Source organism: Carcharodon carcharias, chromosome 11 (assembly GCF_017639515.1).
Source record: "Carcharodon carcharias isolate sCarCar2 chromosome 11, sCarCar2.pri, whole genome shotgun sequence".
Classification (NCBI taxonomy): Eukaryota; Metazoa; Chordata; class Chondrichthyes; order Lamniformes; family Lamnidae; genus Carcharodon; species Carcharodon carcharias.
Genome location: NC_054477.1, coordinates 126,095,655 through 126,112,255, shown reverse-complemented (window position 1 = coordinate 126,112,255; position 16,601 = coordinate 126,095,655). Strand labels below are relative to the sequence as shown.

Sequence of the window (16,601 nt, the reverse complement as noted above, 5' to 3'; positions counted from 1 at the left end):
ATGAAGTGCCTTCTCAGAATGCAATCTGCATATCAAAGTCTTGTTTTTGGTTCAATCTCAATTTATCTCCATAGGAATTAATTAGTCATTTATATTTTTCTTTCTGAAAAACCTCGATAAATTTTACTGGCTGAAAAATTAACAGGACAGTATCTTGGAGACAGCTTAGTAAGGGTTAGGTATGTGTACTATCTGTAAGGCTAACAGGCAGTCAAAAACTACAAGGAAAGGGCTCCAATTTGACATTACAAAGTTTTGGATATAAAGTAACAAAATTTGCCAGGGTTGAGGAAACCTAAGAATTCTGAGTCTTTTCACTTTGCTCCAGCTGCACCATGATGGTAATCTACGACGGTACTTCACACAGAATACAAATATTGGCACAAAAAGAACAAATCATTTCAAGATCATGAAATTAACATCTTACATGAAGGCTCCAATATCTTCTTTGGTGATTTGATAGGACATGCTTTCAGCTGGAAAACAAAAGCACAGCTTATTTAAAAATCGGATTTATTATATGGGCTTATTCTGACATGGGCTCGATGAGTTGAATGGCCTCCCTCCATGCTGTAAGTGACTCAACAACTGTATCTTGGATGTGTGCTCTCTTAGGGTTGTCATATAAATATATACATCCGGAAAATAAGTTCTAGAGCAAAATTTTCTGCCTGTCGGGCAGGCAGAGCGGGAGCGGGCACTGCCATTTTAAGTGGGTGGGCCAATTAAGGCTTGCCCAGCATGAATCATGGCTCCCAAGGACAGCGGGAATGGGCGGGTGGTGGCGGGATTGCAATGACCGCCGGGTCCAATGGCGACCCACTGGCCTGTTTAAAAAGCTCCTGCAGCCTTTCAAAGGCTGTGAAACATGGCTAGTGGAAGGGCTTCCCAGAGCGCTGCTGGTGAGCAGGCCAGGCGGGGGGTGGGGGGGCACTGTGCCCCTCATTTTTTTGATGATTGCCTTGCTGCCCGCTTTGAGGAGGTGGCAACACGGCAGGAGGTCCTCATACCCCAGGACGGAAGGAGGAGACCCCACCACACGACCAAATGTGCCTGGGAGGAAGTGGCAGAGGTTGTGAGCTCCCACGACATGAGGCAACGCACCTGGATCCAGTATTGCAAGCGCTTCAACAACCTGTTGCGGCATGTGTCCTTCGCTGGGTGGGCCAGCAGATATTGCCCATGCCGAGGTCACCCCGAGAGAGTGGTGAAGAAATGGGTTCTGCACCCACAGCATGTGGTACACTGAGACCCACATTACTGTTTTGGGGGCAACCTGGAGGAGCTGCGCCTAGGCACAGTGCTGGAACTCCAGGACGTGTCAAAGTCAGGGTGATGACATGCTGGGAGGGGAGCTTCAAGGTGGCGTTGCACCAATCGATCTGCTGCCCTCTATGTGCTTGCACCTCCCTGCTTTGGAAGGTTAGACCGTGTGGTGCCTAATGTGATGTAGGCAGCATTTGGCCAAGGGGGAGGAGGGGTGGAGGACAGGCCTAGCATCTTTGTGCGAGTGTTCGGCAGCAGCAGGACGAAGAGGCACTGGAGCCCTGTAATATACCACTCTGGTTGGGGTGGGCTGTCCGCAAAGAGAATCTAGGTACAAGCAGCACTAATCAATGCTCTTCTCTCCTTTTCAGGGGAAGAATGCACATAATGCCGCCGAGCAGGTGAGGACTGGTGGAGGGCTGGCCCAATTGGCGATTCTCGGCCACTTCGAGCAGGAGGCCCTGGATCTGGAGAAGCGCCATGCGCCCAGGTCCATCGGTGTTGGTGAGGCTGGGGTGCCATGGGTAGGTATGTTTGCCCAGCAGTGAGGTGACCATTGTTCTCCCAGCAGCCATGGCAGTGCTGATTTTCAGCGATTGAAGTTTGCAACATGGCTTGACCATTGCTTATGGAAGGATGAGCGTATAATGATCAGGGGGATAGGGATGCACATTGACATCGTCTCCATGTTAACTGACCAATGTCCTTGTTCTTCCTTTCAGCATCAGTGGAGCAGGGCCGGGAGGAAGAGCAGCAGGGGCTCCCTCTCACATCTGAGAGCCCTGAAGTTTCGGGCTCAGTAGCTTCACACCATCTCTGCCAGGCAGGCACCAGCATAGATACTAGCACCTCGGTGGGAATTAAAATTTTGGCTAGTGTCCTGGGGCACAGCAGTGAGGGCACTTCACAGTCGCTGGAGGAGCTGGCAGAGACAGAGAGTGCCCATGGCATCAGCAGTCGAAGGGCTGCAGGGGACCAGGCACATGCTCAGTTGGTAGCTGATGTGCAGCTGGAGTCGTCCACGACACAGAAAATGCAGGAAATGCGGCAGGGTGTGTGGCAGCATCTGGTGGAGATACATGAGGCTATGCTTGGCTTGGTATCTGTGGTGGAGGAGTCTACACGGACCATCGCCGAAGCAATGAGCCTCATGGCCGAGCACCAAGCATCCTCCATGGAAAGAGTGGTGGCTTTCGTGGAGAAGCTCCTCCAAGAGTCCAATCAGGACTTCTTGGGGATGCGCTCGGACCAGCAAGCCCTCACATCAGCATTGACCTCAGCTGGTCAGTGCCAGTGTGGGAGATGGTCTAGGCACCAAGTTTCCCAGCTTGGTGCCCATCCATTCACGGTAAGCAGGGAGGTCCGAAGTGACCTCATGTCAATGCAGCAGCTGCCTGTCATCTCTGTGGGCTCCTTTCAGGGAGCTCCAGATGAGGGCGGAAGCTCCTCTGCCCCTCCATCAGTGACTGTTGCATCCGATGAAACTGCCACAACTGGGGAGATGCCAGCTGTAGAACTGGTAGTTCCCTCCCAGGCGGGGCCAGCACAGGCTCCACAGGCCAAAGGACAACCACCAAGGTCATCAAGGCCAACAGGATAACAGAGTGAGCAGGCTGTCTCAGATGCCACTCCCAAAGAGGGGGCAGTACCAAGACGTAGCACCGAAAATGTAAACATAAGGCACCTTAGGCACACCACGGGTTTATCACTGGTGCTTTTATGTTGGCCCGCAGTGAGGTCTTTATGAGTTGGTGTGATGTTTAACACCTTTATCATTTTGTATTCTTAAGTTCCTTTTGTTATAATATTAAATTCAGACACGTCACCATGGCTGAGGGTGCCTCTTTTCTTCTGCAGGTGAATGGTTACCAATAATGTTGAGTGATTTGTGGGACATACAGCTTTATTAACAAGGCCCTTAGTTAATGTTCTTATCCAGGCAGATTTTGCACTCAGGTATTGAGTATGGAGCCTGCAGCCCAGGCTTGTCCTGGAGGTCCATTTGTGGTGTGCTAGCTGAAGGTTCATTGGATTAAAGCCTCCCGGGTGTCCCTGCCTCCCTCAAGTATGCCCAGGTCCAACATGCAAAGCATCTGGGGACAGGCTGCATGATGTTCCTCAACTTTAGAGGAAGATTGTATGCAAAGGTCACTAACGCAGCACTCAGTACTAATGTGTAAGGCTGTCAAAGAGGTGATTCTGTTTCAATCCAGATGGAGGAACTTCCCTTTGCAAGAAAAACGGAGGCATAAAGTTCATGAGATAGAGCGAGCTGCTGAGGGCCATACGAGCTATGGAGGAGTGGGAAATAAAGTGCAAGGGTCCCGTCTAGGGAACATATGAGTAATTGAAAATCCTCTGTTTGAGGTGCTGTGTAGGTGCCATCCTTGAGAATGGTATGATAGTGGTTGTCATGATGATGGATCTTTGGGAATATCATGCTGTTGGGGTGGCAGGGAGTGTTTGATGGTGCAAGGATAGCAGTCAATCCTCCAGGAGAGCCTAGCATCCCAAGCAATGAGTGCAGTTTGCAGACTTCAATGGCCAGTGATGAGGGTCTCCATGCCTTTCTCTCATATGCTTCTCTGGTTTCTCCCAAAGGTCACATCAGTGTGGTTACAGCTCCAGGATCCATGCAGTGCCTCAGACGCCACAAGGAATAAACATTGTCCTCAGAAGTAGCAGCACACCAAAAAAGCTCACCAAGAACCAGCGCAGATACATTCACCTCTGTGGGGCCATGTGTGATTTTAAATTTGGGAGCACTTGGTGAGAAGCACAGCACCAGTGTGCAGGGGGAGGTGTCTGAGACAGCGGCCTCTGGACAGTCCCCCTTCCTAGGGCAGAGGAAAGTTGCAGAAATGCTCCGTGGGGCAGTGAGCAAGAGCCTCAGGAGTCACAGTTTGGGACTCTATATTTGGAACTACAGCACCAGATGCGTGGCAATCTGGCAGAGTTTTCTGAGGTATTGAGAGTTTGTGCGTTGTGAATGGAGGAATCCATTCAATAGAGGAGAACAGCTTGACCATGCCTCCAGGCTTTGAATGTATGAACTCTATTCATGAGAACATTGTCAACCTCGCGGGTCAACTGCATGTGGCAGAACCTAGAATGCTTGCAGGAGTAGCGTTATGTTCTGCACCGGTGTGCAGCTTTCTCTGTAGCCTGCAACAGTCAGTTCACTGATGTTCATGGAATAGTGGGGAGCTTTGGATCATGAACAGACTGTCACAGGTAGCCCACTGGTGACTGGAGAGGCTGCTAGCTGCGCCCCAGAAAACACCAAGGGCTAAGGGTGATCCAGAGGAGGATGATTCCCTCCGTGCTCCTGGAGGGAATCTCACCACTCTCCACTTCCTTGGCACCTCTATCTGGGAAGCATCTGTAAGTCAGGACCATTCAACATGGCTGCTCCTGCAGGCAATGCAGTCACAGGAAGGGCCTCCACAGGGTGTCTGTTTGACGTGATCAACCATCATATTCCTCACAACCACATAGCCAGACGTGGGAACAGGTTGCCTCCACTTCCTCCAGGGCAACAAAGGGAGCATTGCGCATGAGTATCTGCGTTCACAGGACACAGTGTCACGTTGAACACTGAGTGGATTATCCTGGTGTTTAGTCCATTTATGTAGATATTTAAACTGACACTATTCTATGATAAAATAACTGGTTTATGCAACCGTTTGCCTGCTTTTGACATCATTTCCATTAACAATTATTTCCTATATACTTAGAGGTCAGCAAGTTCTCATCGAGGCTGTGGAGACTGCGGAGACTGCAACCTGTAGACCTTCAAAACTTGACAATTGTATTGGGAAGGATGTGGCTTGGTTGCCGTCCCCGTGTAGTTTGTCCAGTGCCAACCATGTGTTCCATCACCATCTACTCCGAGATCCCTCAGCTGAATTGCTGTTGGATCAGTAACTCCTTTGTGATAATCGCATCCTGCAGAGACTCCTCACTATGTCTTCATCCTCCACCCTGTGGCTCAGCCTCTTCTGCCCTTCTTCTCCACCATCATCATCATCTTCCTCCAAAGATATGGGGCCTCCCTCTGCCTCTTTGAGCACCAAACCCCTCTGCTGCATTATGTTGTGCAGTACACAGTACACGATGGCCATCCAGAAGGCTGTGGCAGGCGAGTACTGTAGCACTCCGCCAGAGAAGTCAAGGCATTAGAATCTCATTTTGAGCAGGCTTCTGGTCTATCTCCCCTTACCACAGCCTAACCCTTGTCCTTTTTTCATTTCAAATATCCAAGAACTAGAACCTGCCTAGTCAGTGAAGTAAGAGGAAGAAAAAAGTGAAGATGAACAGGCATCATCAGTCTTACAGTTGCAACCAGATATAGACACTGCATGTAGCTTAGAGGCCAGGGGAGGAATCATCCAGTCCCATTGGCAACGGGCGTCAAGGTGGGCGCAAGTGATCAAATATGGCGAGAAGACCAAAAATCGATTTCACGTCTGCATGAAATCACAGTGGGATCATCCGATGATGTTCGTCATGGCAGAACACGAATCCCACTGGAGGCCGGCGTGAACCTGATTTGCATCCCGATTATGGATGGCATAGTAAGGCTCAACTGGAATTGTCTCCCCATGCCCGATTTACTGTTAAGCTGGAAAGAAAGCACGCCGGCCCAGAACACGTCTGGAGAAGTCTGACATGCAGAAGTTGGGACTTACCATGAGGGTCTTGTTCAGATCGTGGACTTCCGAGGAGAAGATGATGCTGGAGCCCCACAGCTACTGGACCCTGGAGGAACATGTACATTGTACGCTGGCTGGATCCTCACGCACATGGCTCCACCATGGAGCAGCTCTCAGAAGGTGGGAGGTCTCTATTGATGCTTCGGGTATGCTTCGGAACATTACGGTCTTGGTCATGGACAGATAATTGATGAAGTGGGAGGAAGAGGAAGGTCTAGATGTGTGTGAAAGAGGAGGAGTTTGTGGGAGGGAAATGAAGGTGTCAGGGGTGAGGCTGAGATTGGGAGGAGTGTCCAGGGAGTAAAGGGGGAGGAGGGAGTGATAAGGTGGGGAAGGCATCCAGGGAGAAGGGAGTTCAGAGGGGGGAAGGTGTCCAGGGGATGGAGGGAGGTCGGAGGGAGGAAGTTGTCTGGGGGGAGGAGGAGAGAAAAAAGGGTAGACGAGGGAGTAAGGGGTGGGGGATGTCCAGGCGAACATGCAAGGGAGGGGTCAAAATTTTTCATTCATTTACAGTATATGGGCATCGCTGGTTAGGCCAGCATTTATTGCCCATCCCTAATTGCCCTTGAGAAGGTGGTGGTGAGCTGCCTTGTTGAGCCGCTGCAGTCCACAAGGTGTAGGTACACCCACAGTGCTATTAGGGAGGGATTTCTAGGATTTTGATCCTATGGAGTCAATGACTGCCTCTTGGGGAACAAACTGAGAATGGGCAAAGTAGGAGGGAATGGTGTGAGAGAGGAGGCGGGGGAGCCAGTAGGGTGGGAGGGTGAGGGTGCATCAGTAACTGTAGAAGGGTGGTTGGTGGGGACTTGGAGGCAGACACAGACCCTGGGGATGGGAAGGAGGAGGTTGGGGAGGTCATTGTGGATGGTGGTGGGATTTTCAGGAAGGTAGGGAACATCATTCACCTGGAATGATAAGGGTCCAGGTTGGTAGGTGATGGTGGGGAGGTGAAAGGTGATACCAGGGCAGTCCACAGTGATGGGGGAAAGGACATGGGTGACTGGGGGAGGAGAAAGGATGGGGGAGCTTGCGATAAACTTGACAATTACCATTTCTCAGAAATTGAAAGTGAATGGAGCTTCGTGTTGAATGGGCGTAGGTGCTGCATGGGAGAGCAATTAGTGGGCAGGCGGAGATGCAGGTCAGCTCAGACGGGCAACTGAAAAGGAATCCCAGCAGGCAGCATTGAAAACACTCGGGACATGAGATGCGTGTGATGGAAGAAGGCTCCGCTTACGTGGGACAGTGCTTGCACGAGGCTCCAAAAGGCCCTGCAACGCACACACTTCCCCCTCCAGGATCACACATGGTCCAGCTGCAATGCAGCTGAACTGCTAGTTGAGGGGGAGACCCTGCACACCCTGGATGTGTGGTGGAGGCAGGTTCGATTGAGGCATCCAAGAGGACATTAGTTGATTATTTGAATGGAAATAAGGTGCAGGGGTATGGGGAAAAGGCAAGGCAATGACACTAAATCACAATGCTCATTTGGAGGGCCAGTGCAAACACAATAGGTTGAATGGCCTCCTACTGTGCTGTTAAAATCTATGATTCTGAGGTGGATGCAGGGGGAGGACTCGAGAAGCCTGTAAATGAAGCTGAAAGACAACATTACGCATTCAGTGAAAGTGAATATATTTTCAGATTATTAAGTGAAAAAATGTGTTCACCCGTGCAACCATTTGCAATCAGAATTTCTTATCTTTTCTGGGCCTATCACTTCTTCTAGGTACTGTCTTGACATGCACAGCAGGAATGGAGATGGCCTCTGCAATGATTGGCCCTGTTGCCTCTGATGACTTTGGCATGTGTCCTCTGGGGAGCCGAGGCCTGAGGGCTCCAATTTGCTTAGGCTGTCCTCCTGTGAGATTCCTGAGTGGATGACTCAGGGGCATCCGACTGTTGTTCCTCCTCCCTTCGGTTGCCCGAGGGCACCAGCCTGACTTCTTGAGGGGAAGGAGCACCTGGAGGGACGTCGAGGAGCCCCATTTCCCTCTCACGCTTCTACTGCAGGAACTCATCCATGGCTACTGCGATGGAGTGCAGATGTGCGTGCATCTCCACATTCTGCTGGGCCAGGATCTCCATGACATCCACCATCCTTCCCATGGAGACCTCCATGCGCGCTCATGTTGGCACCACTTCATCAGAGAGCAGGCGATGCACTCCTCCAACTCACGTGTTACTCTGTTGAGGATCCTCTGTGCTCTGTTGGCACTGACCGCCGCTGCTATCGCCTCCCAGGCCAGAATGGTGACTCTGGTGGACCTTCTGCCGCCAGAGCGGTGGTAGGGATATCGCGGCAGCCCTCCACTGCGTCCACCAGGCGCCCTAGAGAGGTGTCACTAAATTTGGGGCTACCATTTTTTCTGCCTTCGGGGGTCATCTGTCACTTGGAGCAGTCCTGGTCTGTAGACATGAAATAGACTGCGCTCTGGTGCGCTTTAAAAATGGCACCCAGAGTGAGGCAATGCCGTAATCACAGCCTGGTGGGCAAATCCGAGCCGGCCCGTCAGCAATCCAGTGTTTCCCAAGAATGCATTATTAATGAGATGGAAAGGGCCAGAAATCCCACCATTGCAGCCAGAGGGTAAAACATCTTTTATCACAACCATTATTGCACTTAGTGCAAATTTGGGATGATTCCACCCTAGGATAGAGGAAGGATCTAAATATGTTGTGACACTGGACAAAAGTGTACAGGGGTTAGGACAGAAGGAAAGGATAGCCCAGGTGCCAGCCTGGTGAAGTCACACACTAGTTTTGCTGCAGAAAACTTAACTAAGGATTTCGATGGGCCAGGCTACAGAAGAAGGCTAGTATAACAGTAAAGTAATGCAGAAGCTCTGATGGATGGTCACTTGAAATGTGAACCGTTTCTCTCTCCATAGATGCTGCCAGACCTGCTGTTCTGATGAAGGTTCACTGACTTGAAGCATTGATTCTGTTTTTCCCTCTCCACAGATGCTGCCAGATCTGTTGACTATCCTAGACATGATAAAATTCATGAGCAAGGCAAAGAAAGAGGAATGAATCTGAATGTTCTCAGTAAAAATCCAAGGAAGGGTTGCAGAAATTTAAAAGTAATGAGATGAGAATGGAAAAGGGTCACAGTTTCAAAAGTTTTTATTCAAAATATAAGGAAAGTGTTGGGAGCTCTTGATCAAAATCTATGGATAGGCACTTTTACTAGATTGTAGATTTGAATTTTAATACCTTTAACTTAAAACACTTATTCTGCTGAAAGTTAGTCTGGATATCTTCATTGTTGTGGGCACAGTCATCTGCAAAAGAAGCTCTCTGATTACTGCCTCTGTGACTTTGGTGGAGGTGCACTAGAGCACTTAGTAAAGTTACAGCATCATTTCAAGTTAAAAAGGTAAGAAAAAGCTGAAAACTAGAACTTCCAACAACAAAAATATTCATCAAACAGCAGAGCAATCCATATTGTACTAAATGGGATATTAATGAACATTAGTCCAGGAAGAAAATTAATTGTAAACCACTCCATTGACAGAGTTCTCTGCTTCTGAGCACAGTTTAACAAGTGAGGAAGAAGGAACTCTCTTTACTGTGCTAATTATTATTTACAAATATAAATCTTTTGAAGCGTCTATGAATGGTCATCATCAAGCCCACTTTTCTCAGCCAAAGAAAATCATTACGTTGTGTTGGGTCATCAAAGCCAAGTAATTAGCATCATCTCCACTATACAACTAAGATTGTTTGCACCCAACTTAGAAATATGTTCTGGGACCCAACTCAGACAAATTGGACAAAATCGCCAGCTAATTATCACATTTATGTAACAGTACATGTAAGATTTAGTTGAATTGATCTAACCTCTTCCTTCTGTTGAATTATCAGTTGATGCTGATTGTGTAGTTTTCGACCTAGTTCTTTAATTTTTTTCTTGTAGTAGCAGGAGCTTGCATTCTGATTTTTTGTAACCGATGACATCAAACTTTCTATTTCGAGCTGGAGCTATAAGGCACAAAAGTTGATGAAGATTTATTTTAATAAAATGCTTTAACTTGCTTGAATAGTACAAATAATTTATCAATCATTACTTTTTTTAATTAAAAAATGCTAGATTAAGAATGCTTTTCCATATTAAATCTACTCTGCCTTTGCAATTTTTAGAAGATCATTTAGAAATCAATTCACCAATTTCCATTGTTGTCTAGTTATTAAAAGTATACCTTGAAAGGTAAAATAAAATCTATTAACTAACTTTATGGAGAAAGGATAACAAATTATTTTGGAGCTATCCTCTTCTCCGGATGCCCCACTCATCCACCTCCTGGCCCAGGATGGCCACACATGATCCCTGCTACACACTGCCCCCTATAAAGATGGTGGGCATGCATGTGCCCAGCCGCAGATTGCCCCATATAAAGATGGCACCTATGCATGCACCCTGATGCACATTGCCCCTATAAAGACGGTGGCTGTTCACCTGGGCCTGTATTCTGGAGAAGCCCTGCAGCAGGTGCTTAGTTTGTTGCAAACAATGGACCAGTAGTTTCTCATTCATAGTTTGGGGCCTACAGGACCTAAATAAGTACTTGAAAGGATAACATTTTTTTCACAAGTTACTTCAAAACACAGATTTCCATATTTACATGTTGATCAATAATATGTGAACTATAAATATTATATAGTGAATGTTATTATGCTGCTGTATTGCTGCTTTGTTCTTGCTGGCATCTGGGGTCATATTAATTTTCAAGTGTTAAAATGGGGTCACATTGGAAAAGGTTTGGGAGGCACTTATCTACAAGATGCAGCAACTCACCAAGGCACCTCCAAAGCGCCATCCAAACCTATAACCACTACCACCAAGAAGACCAAGGGAAGCAGATGCAGGGAAAACCATTACCTGCATGCAAATCCCCATCCAGGTCACACATCATGATTTGGAATTATATCGCCATTCCTTCACTGTTGCTGGATCAAAATTCTGGAACGACCTTTCTAATAGCACTGTGGGTGTATCGACACCACATGGACTGCAGTGGTGAAGAAGACAGTTCACCATCTCCAACTCAAGGGCTAATTAGGGATGGGCAATAAATGCTCACCTTGTGAGCAATGCTCAAATTCCAAGAACAAATAAAAAAAATCAAATTTGCCAATGCCAGAAAGATAGGTACCATTATAAGCATTGTAGTTAGAAGCATAAATTTATGAAAAAAATGATAGGTTAAATGAATAGACAAAACTGTAGCAAATGGCTTTCAATGTAGACAAAGCTGAGGTCATCATTTTGGACCTAAAAAGTACAATATCCTCTTTGAATGATGAAAATCCAGAAACAGTGGTGGTCCAAACATACTTCTGAGTTCAGGTACACGGATCATTAAAATGCCCAAAAATCTTCTACCAGTATGTAAATAATAAGTTGGGTAATAAGGGGGTGGAGTGGGTCCTATTAAGGGTGGCTTTTGCTTAGATGTGCAGGATAAGACTAAAATACTTAATGAGTACTTCATTTGGTGTTTACTAAGGAAGAAGAATCTGACAAAATATAGGTAGAAGTGAAAATAGTAGAGTCAATGGTAGAGTGAAAATTGAGGGGGAGATGGTACTGGAAAAGCGGCTATGCTTAAATAGTTAAGTCACCTGGTCCAGATGGCTTGCATCCCAGGCTAAGATGGAGATAGCGGAATGCCTTGACAAATTTTCCAATCTTCCTTGAGTATGGAGGATGTGCCAGAAGATTGGAGAGTGGCAAATATGACACTTAATCAAGAAATGATGTACAAATAGTCCTAGTAACTAGAGGCCAGTTAGTTTATCAGGAAAAAAAACAACAGGCACTTGGAGAGGTTTGAATTAATTAAGGATAGACAGCATGGATTTGTTAAAGGGAGATTGTGCTTAACTAATCTAATTGAATTTTTTGATGAAATAACAGAGAGGGCTGACGAAGGGAATGCAGTGGATGTTGTCTATATGGACTTAAAGTATTTGACAAGGTGCCACATTGAAGGCTGGTTAACAAAATTGAGGCTTATAGAAGGGTCAGTATTCAATTGATTTTAAAAATTGGCTGAAGGACAGAAAACAGCGAATCTTGGTAAATGGTTATTTTCAGACTGAAGAATGGTAGACAAGGGTGTTCCCCAAGGATCACTGCTCTTTTTGCTAGACTTGGATCTTGGAATAGAGTCGTACTGACCCGAAACATTAACTTTGTTTCTCTCTCCACAGATGCTGTCAGTCTTGCTGAATTTTCCAGCATTTTCTGTTTTTATTTACTAGTGAAAGGATTGTCTTTTGCCCAGTAAAGGCATGACATATTCATAACTTTTAAAATACAAGCTGTATTCAATGTGGAATCTTTGAACACACAAACCGGGTCTTCTGGCCTCCAGCAGTCATGCTGTCAGAGCACACAGTCCATTTTAAAAAAAGTCAGTTCACTGGCTAACCCTCACCACACCGCACCCCCACCCTCCACTGCAACCTAGGACTTGACCACAGAAACTGTAACCTACAGAAAGTCCATCCCTTCGAGAAAATCATGCAAACAACTTCTGCATATGACTTCTACTTTGAACTCATCCAAACTGCACTTTGGGTGTGAAGGAAACTTTCCAACAGGGCTGCAACATGTTCCTTCCAAAAAAAAGGTAACCACATGAATTATGAATTATCATTTTTATTTGTAACCTGTAAAAGTGCACTATTCTCTCTAACTGTCCTTTCCTTGAGTGTGTTTGCATGTATGATTGTATGGGCAAGTGCCATAGTGTTCAATTTTGGGGTTAATTGCTTAAATAAATAATTATCTTCCTTTATTTAAACCCACAAAAAGCCTGCTGATGGTAATTCAAATCGTCCACATACTCAGGCGCTGAAAACCACACACACATTTCCCTCTCAAAAATTCACTGATTATGGACAGCTGGGAAGGGTACAGGGAGATTTCAGCAGTTCTCTCTCAGCCTGTCCATAACAATAAATAAGGCTGTGGATAAGGTTTCCAGCTCGTAAGGTGGGAGGAAGAATCCAGCAGAAATAAAGGTAAAGGAAATAGGAGATAAGAGTAAAGGCCAGACCAATATAAGGAATAAAGATTGCTTAAATGGTTAGTAACATAGACACATAGCAGCAGGGGAAGGAGTAGGCCATTCGGCCCCTTGAACTTGCTCTGCCATTTAACTAGGTCATGGCTGATCTTCTACCTCAACGCCATCTTCTCACACTAACCCCGTAACTCTCATTCATGCCTTTGCTACCTCTAGTGTCGAATATTCCAATGGCTTCCATAAACTTGAGGTCACCCAAAACTCTGCTACCCATGCCTTAACTTACAGCAAGTCCCATTCCCCTATCACCCTGACCTAGATTACTCACTGACCTAGATTAGCTCCCGGTCAAGCAACGTCTTGATCTTAAAATTCTCACCCATGTTTGCTCATCCCTCCATGGCCTTGCCCCTCCCTATCTCTGTAAACTCCTGCAAACCCACAACACTCTGAAATATATGCATTCCTCTAATTCTGGCCTCTTGTGCATTCTCAATCATAATTGCTCCACCAATGGTGGCCATGCCTTCTGTTGACTCGGCCCCAAGTTCTAGAATTCCCACCTTATACCTCTCAACCACTTTACCTCACCTTCCTCTTTTAAGGCAATTCTTAAAACCTATCTTTCTAACCTAGCTTTAGGTAACCAGACATAATAGTCCCTTATGTGGCTCAAAATCACACTTTGCTTTATAATGCTCCTGTGAAGCAGCTCGGGACGTTTCATTATGTTAAAGGTGCTACACAAATATAAGTTGTTGTTGTTGCTTGACCTTCCTGCACAATAAAATCATCCCTGAAAAACACACAGAATCTGACTATAGGTCCAGTCATCAGCAATCCTCCTATGACAACTCCCAACAATATCATATAGAACGTTGTACATGGCATAGCACAGCACGTAACATATGAAATAACATAGCATAGCATTTGTGTGTCCAATAGGTCGATGTGATGCATCTAGTGTATCGGTGAAGAGAGTTAGCATGCTTTCTGCTTTTGAGAGATAGTTTGCTTCTCATTTTCATCCCTTTTATGTCTTGGGTAAATGAGTTTGTCGGTCAACCAAACTCTAACTGCATGCCTTCCTATGTTCTCCTCAGTTGTTGCTCGCAATCAATAGCGGAAAGAGACTGATGTAAGAATAAACAGTGATGGTTTATTGAGACATAGGGTAGAGCACCAGATCATACATGCTCACTCAGAAACCTTCAGAATTAGGCTTATTGTTCCCAGTTGCCCTGCGCTGTACAGTGATTCGTCAATGTTGTCACACAATCAATATACTTGTATTCTCTTAAAGGGGCATCCCTTCCCCTTTGCTTAAAAGTACAGCCAATAAGCTTAAAACACATTAACTATTTACACTATAACTATTGTTAACTGTAACCTGGAGGTTAAGTCTCTCAGGAGGCCTTCTTTGACAGGTTAAGCATCGTAGCCCAACAACTTCGGTTGGTGCTTCTGAGACCTCCTTTTCAGGGGCAGTTGCCCACTATGGCTCTCGGTGGATGATTTCACCATCTTCTGGGTGCAGTCATGTTCACTCCTGCTGCCTCTCCCCTCCAAGCCGAAACAGTTAAAGGGCAACATGCAAAAAGCAATACAACAATGAACTACATGATGTGTGAGGAGAAAGAGGAAAAGGAAAAACAAAAAGAATTTTGTTTTTCTTTCCAAGGGCTGTCAATGATTTCTCTTTTTCCTCCTGCATGTGCTTTTCTTGGTAGCACTGACTCATATCTCTGTCTCCTCTTTAATTTCACTGTTGGCTGGACTAACTCAGGCATGAGCTGAACATGAATGAGCTCAGTTGTTGGGTTTTCCAACAGCTCTACTGAGAATTTAGGGCCTTCTAGCTCAGTTGCTGCCTCAGCTGTTCCAAATCTTTCCTATTATCATTAATAGTTTCCTGGAAAATCACATATCATTGCCCCTTCTCACTAATTTGTTCCTTAACTCGGCCAGAGACAGGCATAACTCTTACTTTTCTTCTTCGTAACTTTTTTGTGTTACAAATTGGGAGTTGATTGAATTTTGTAGCGCACTAAAGTCCTTTAATAGATTTTCCATTTCCTTTCAAAGGATACTGGCTTCAGCTTGAACTCTGTCCCAGTGTAACACTTCCTCGGGCTCCTCCCATTAGATCTTTGCATACTTTTTTTTTTGCAGCAACACTCCTGGTTTCAAATTGGGAACTTAGCGGGCCCTTAAGATTTATGTCGCCCAACCAGTTCCTTCAGATGACACTCTGTCCCCTGCCTGACATGACAAATGGGGGTAATTTTGCAGATTGTTCCTCATACTGTACTTTGACTTGACATACCCCTTTCACATTTATTTCTTCACCCGTGTCTGTCCTCAGCTTTATGTCCGAAACTTCTAACTTCAAAGGATGGGTTCCTTTACTCAGGTGTCTAAATGCATGCTCTCCAATAAGCATGGACATCGACGCTCCTGTATCAAGTTCCATCTTAATGGGTTGTCTGTTAACTGTAATGAGTATTTGGGTTGGCTCCATTCGACCCACTTTGAGGTTACATAACAGATGGATGTCTGATTCTATTTCTTCTGGCTCTTCAATGAGGCATATTTCATGATTTTTCCTTCTGCTTTTATAGTGCTGTTTTAGCCTTTCTCTGCAGTGCCACCTTATAGCAGTGACAGAAAAAGCACTTGACTTGTTTGAGTTGTCATTCGGTCACTGGAGGCCTGGATGTATTTCTCTCATACATTTTGCGGGTTTTCACTGCAGTATCATTGTTTCTCAATAGTCTGGAGCTAGAGAGCATTTCCCACCTTGCCATGGAGTCCGAAGTTTTCACGCCTTTTGTTGCCAGGTTGTCCTGCTCGACCAAATGGACGGCACCAATTTGTGTATCTTTTATAACTTTGGAATTTACAACAGCACTCTCCATTGTGGTAGCTAATTCTAATGCCTTCTTGAAGTCTAGGCTAGGTTCGGCTAGCAAAAGCCTTTGGATAGTATCATCTCCAATCCTGCATATCAGCCAATCTCTCAACATATGGACGTTCCAAATTCACAATGCCTTTAAAATGGCCACATAGTCAGTTATTGTCTCCTCCGGAAGCCTGTTCCTTGAATTGAACTTGAAGCGCTGGATAGGAACTGAGGGCTTTGGTCTCAGGTGGCTCTGTACAATTTTTATTAACTGGTCAAAAGTGTGTGAGCTTGGTGCACTAGGTGACGTAAGGCTGCAGATCAGCCTGTATGTTTTACTCCCATACAAGGGCAAAAGAATCGCCCTCCTCTTTTCCTCCCCTGTGATATCGTTAGAGTGAAAAAGAACCCTAGGCGTTCGACATACTGAGAACAGTCAATCGAAATGGGGTTGAATGGATCGACAAGCCCAAACTGCGGTATCATGAACGACTACAAGGGGACTGCACTACCGATAGGCTTTCCAGGTAATGATGAGTTTAGACGCTTGGTTTACTGCAGAGTTACCCTCTCTCTGGGGTCTCTTATAATTTTCTGTCCAAAGCCATTTTTCATGCATTTACCCTTTTAAATGTATTGCCACTTTAAGAGCAGTCACTTTTTTTAAAAAACTCCGTC

At 45.8% G+C, this 16,601-nt stretch overlaps 1 protein-coding gene across 1 annotated transcript in view; it reads right to left on the bottom strand.

Annotated features, from left to right (window-relative positions):
- The window catches only part of LOC121283925 (zinc finger protein DZIP1-like), a 168,940-nt gene that overhangs the window by 47,129 nt on the left and 105,210 nt on the right, over nucleotides 1-16,601 (bottom strand). Inside the window, exons 7-8 of the mRNA XM_041198727.1 lie at nucleotides 9,828-9,968; nucleotides 428-476 (exon numbers count right to left, since the gene is read on the bottom strand). Coding sequence (XP_041054661.1) covers nucleotides 428-476; nucleotides 9,828-9,968 — 190 coding nt within the window. The remainder of the gene's footprint in view (nucleotides 1-427; nucleotides 477-9,827; nucleotides 9,969-16,601) is intronic.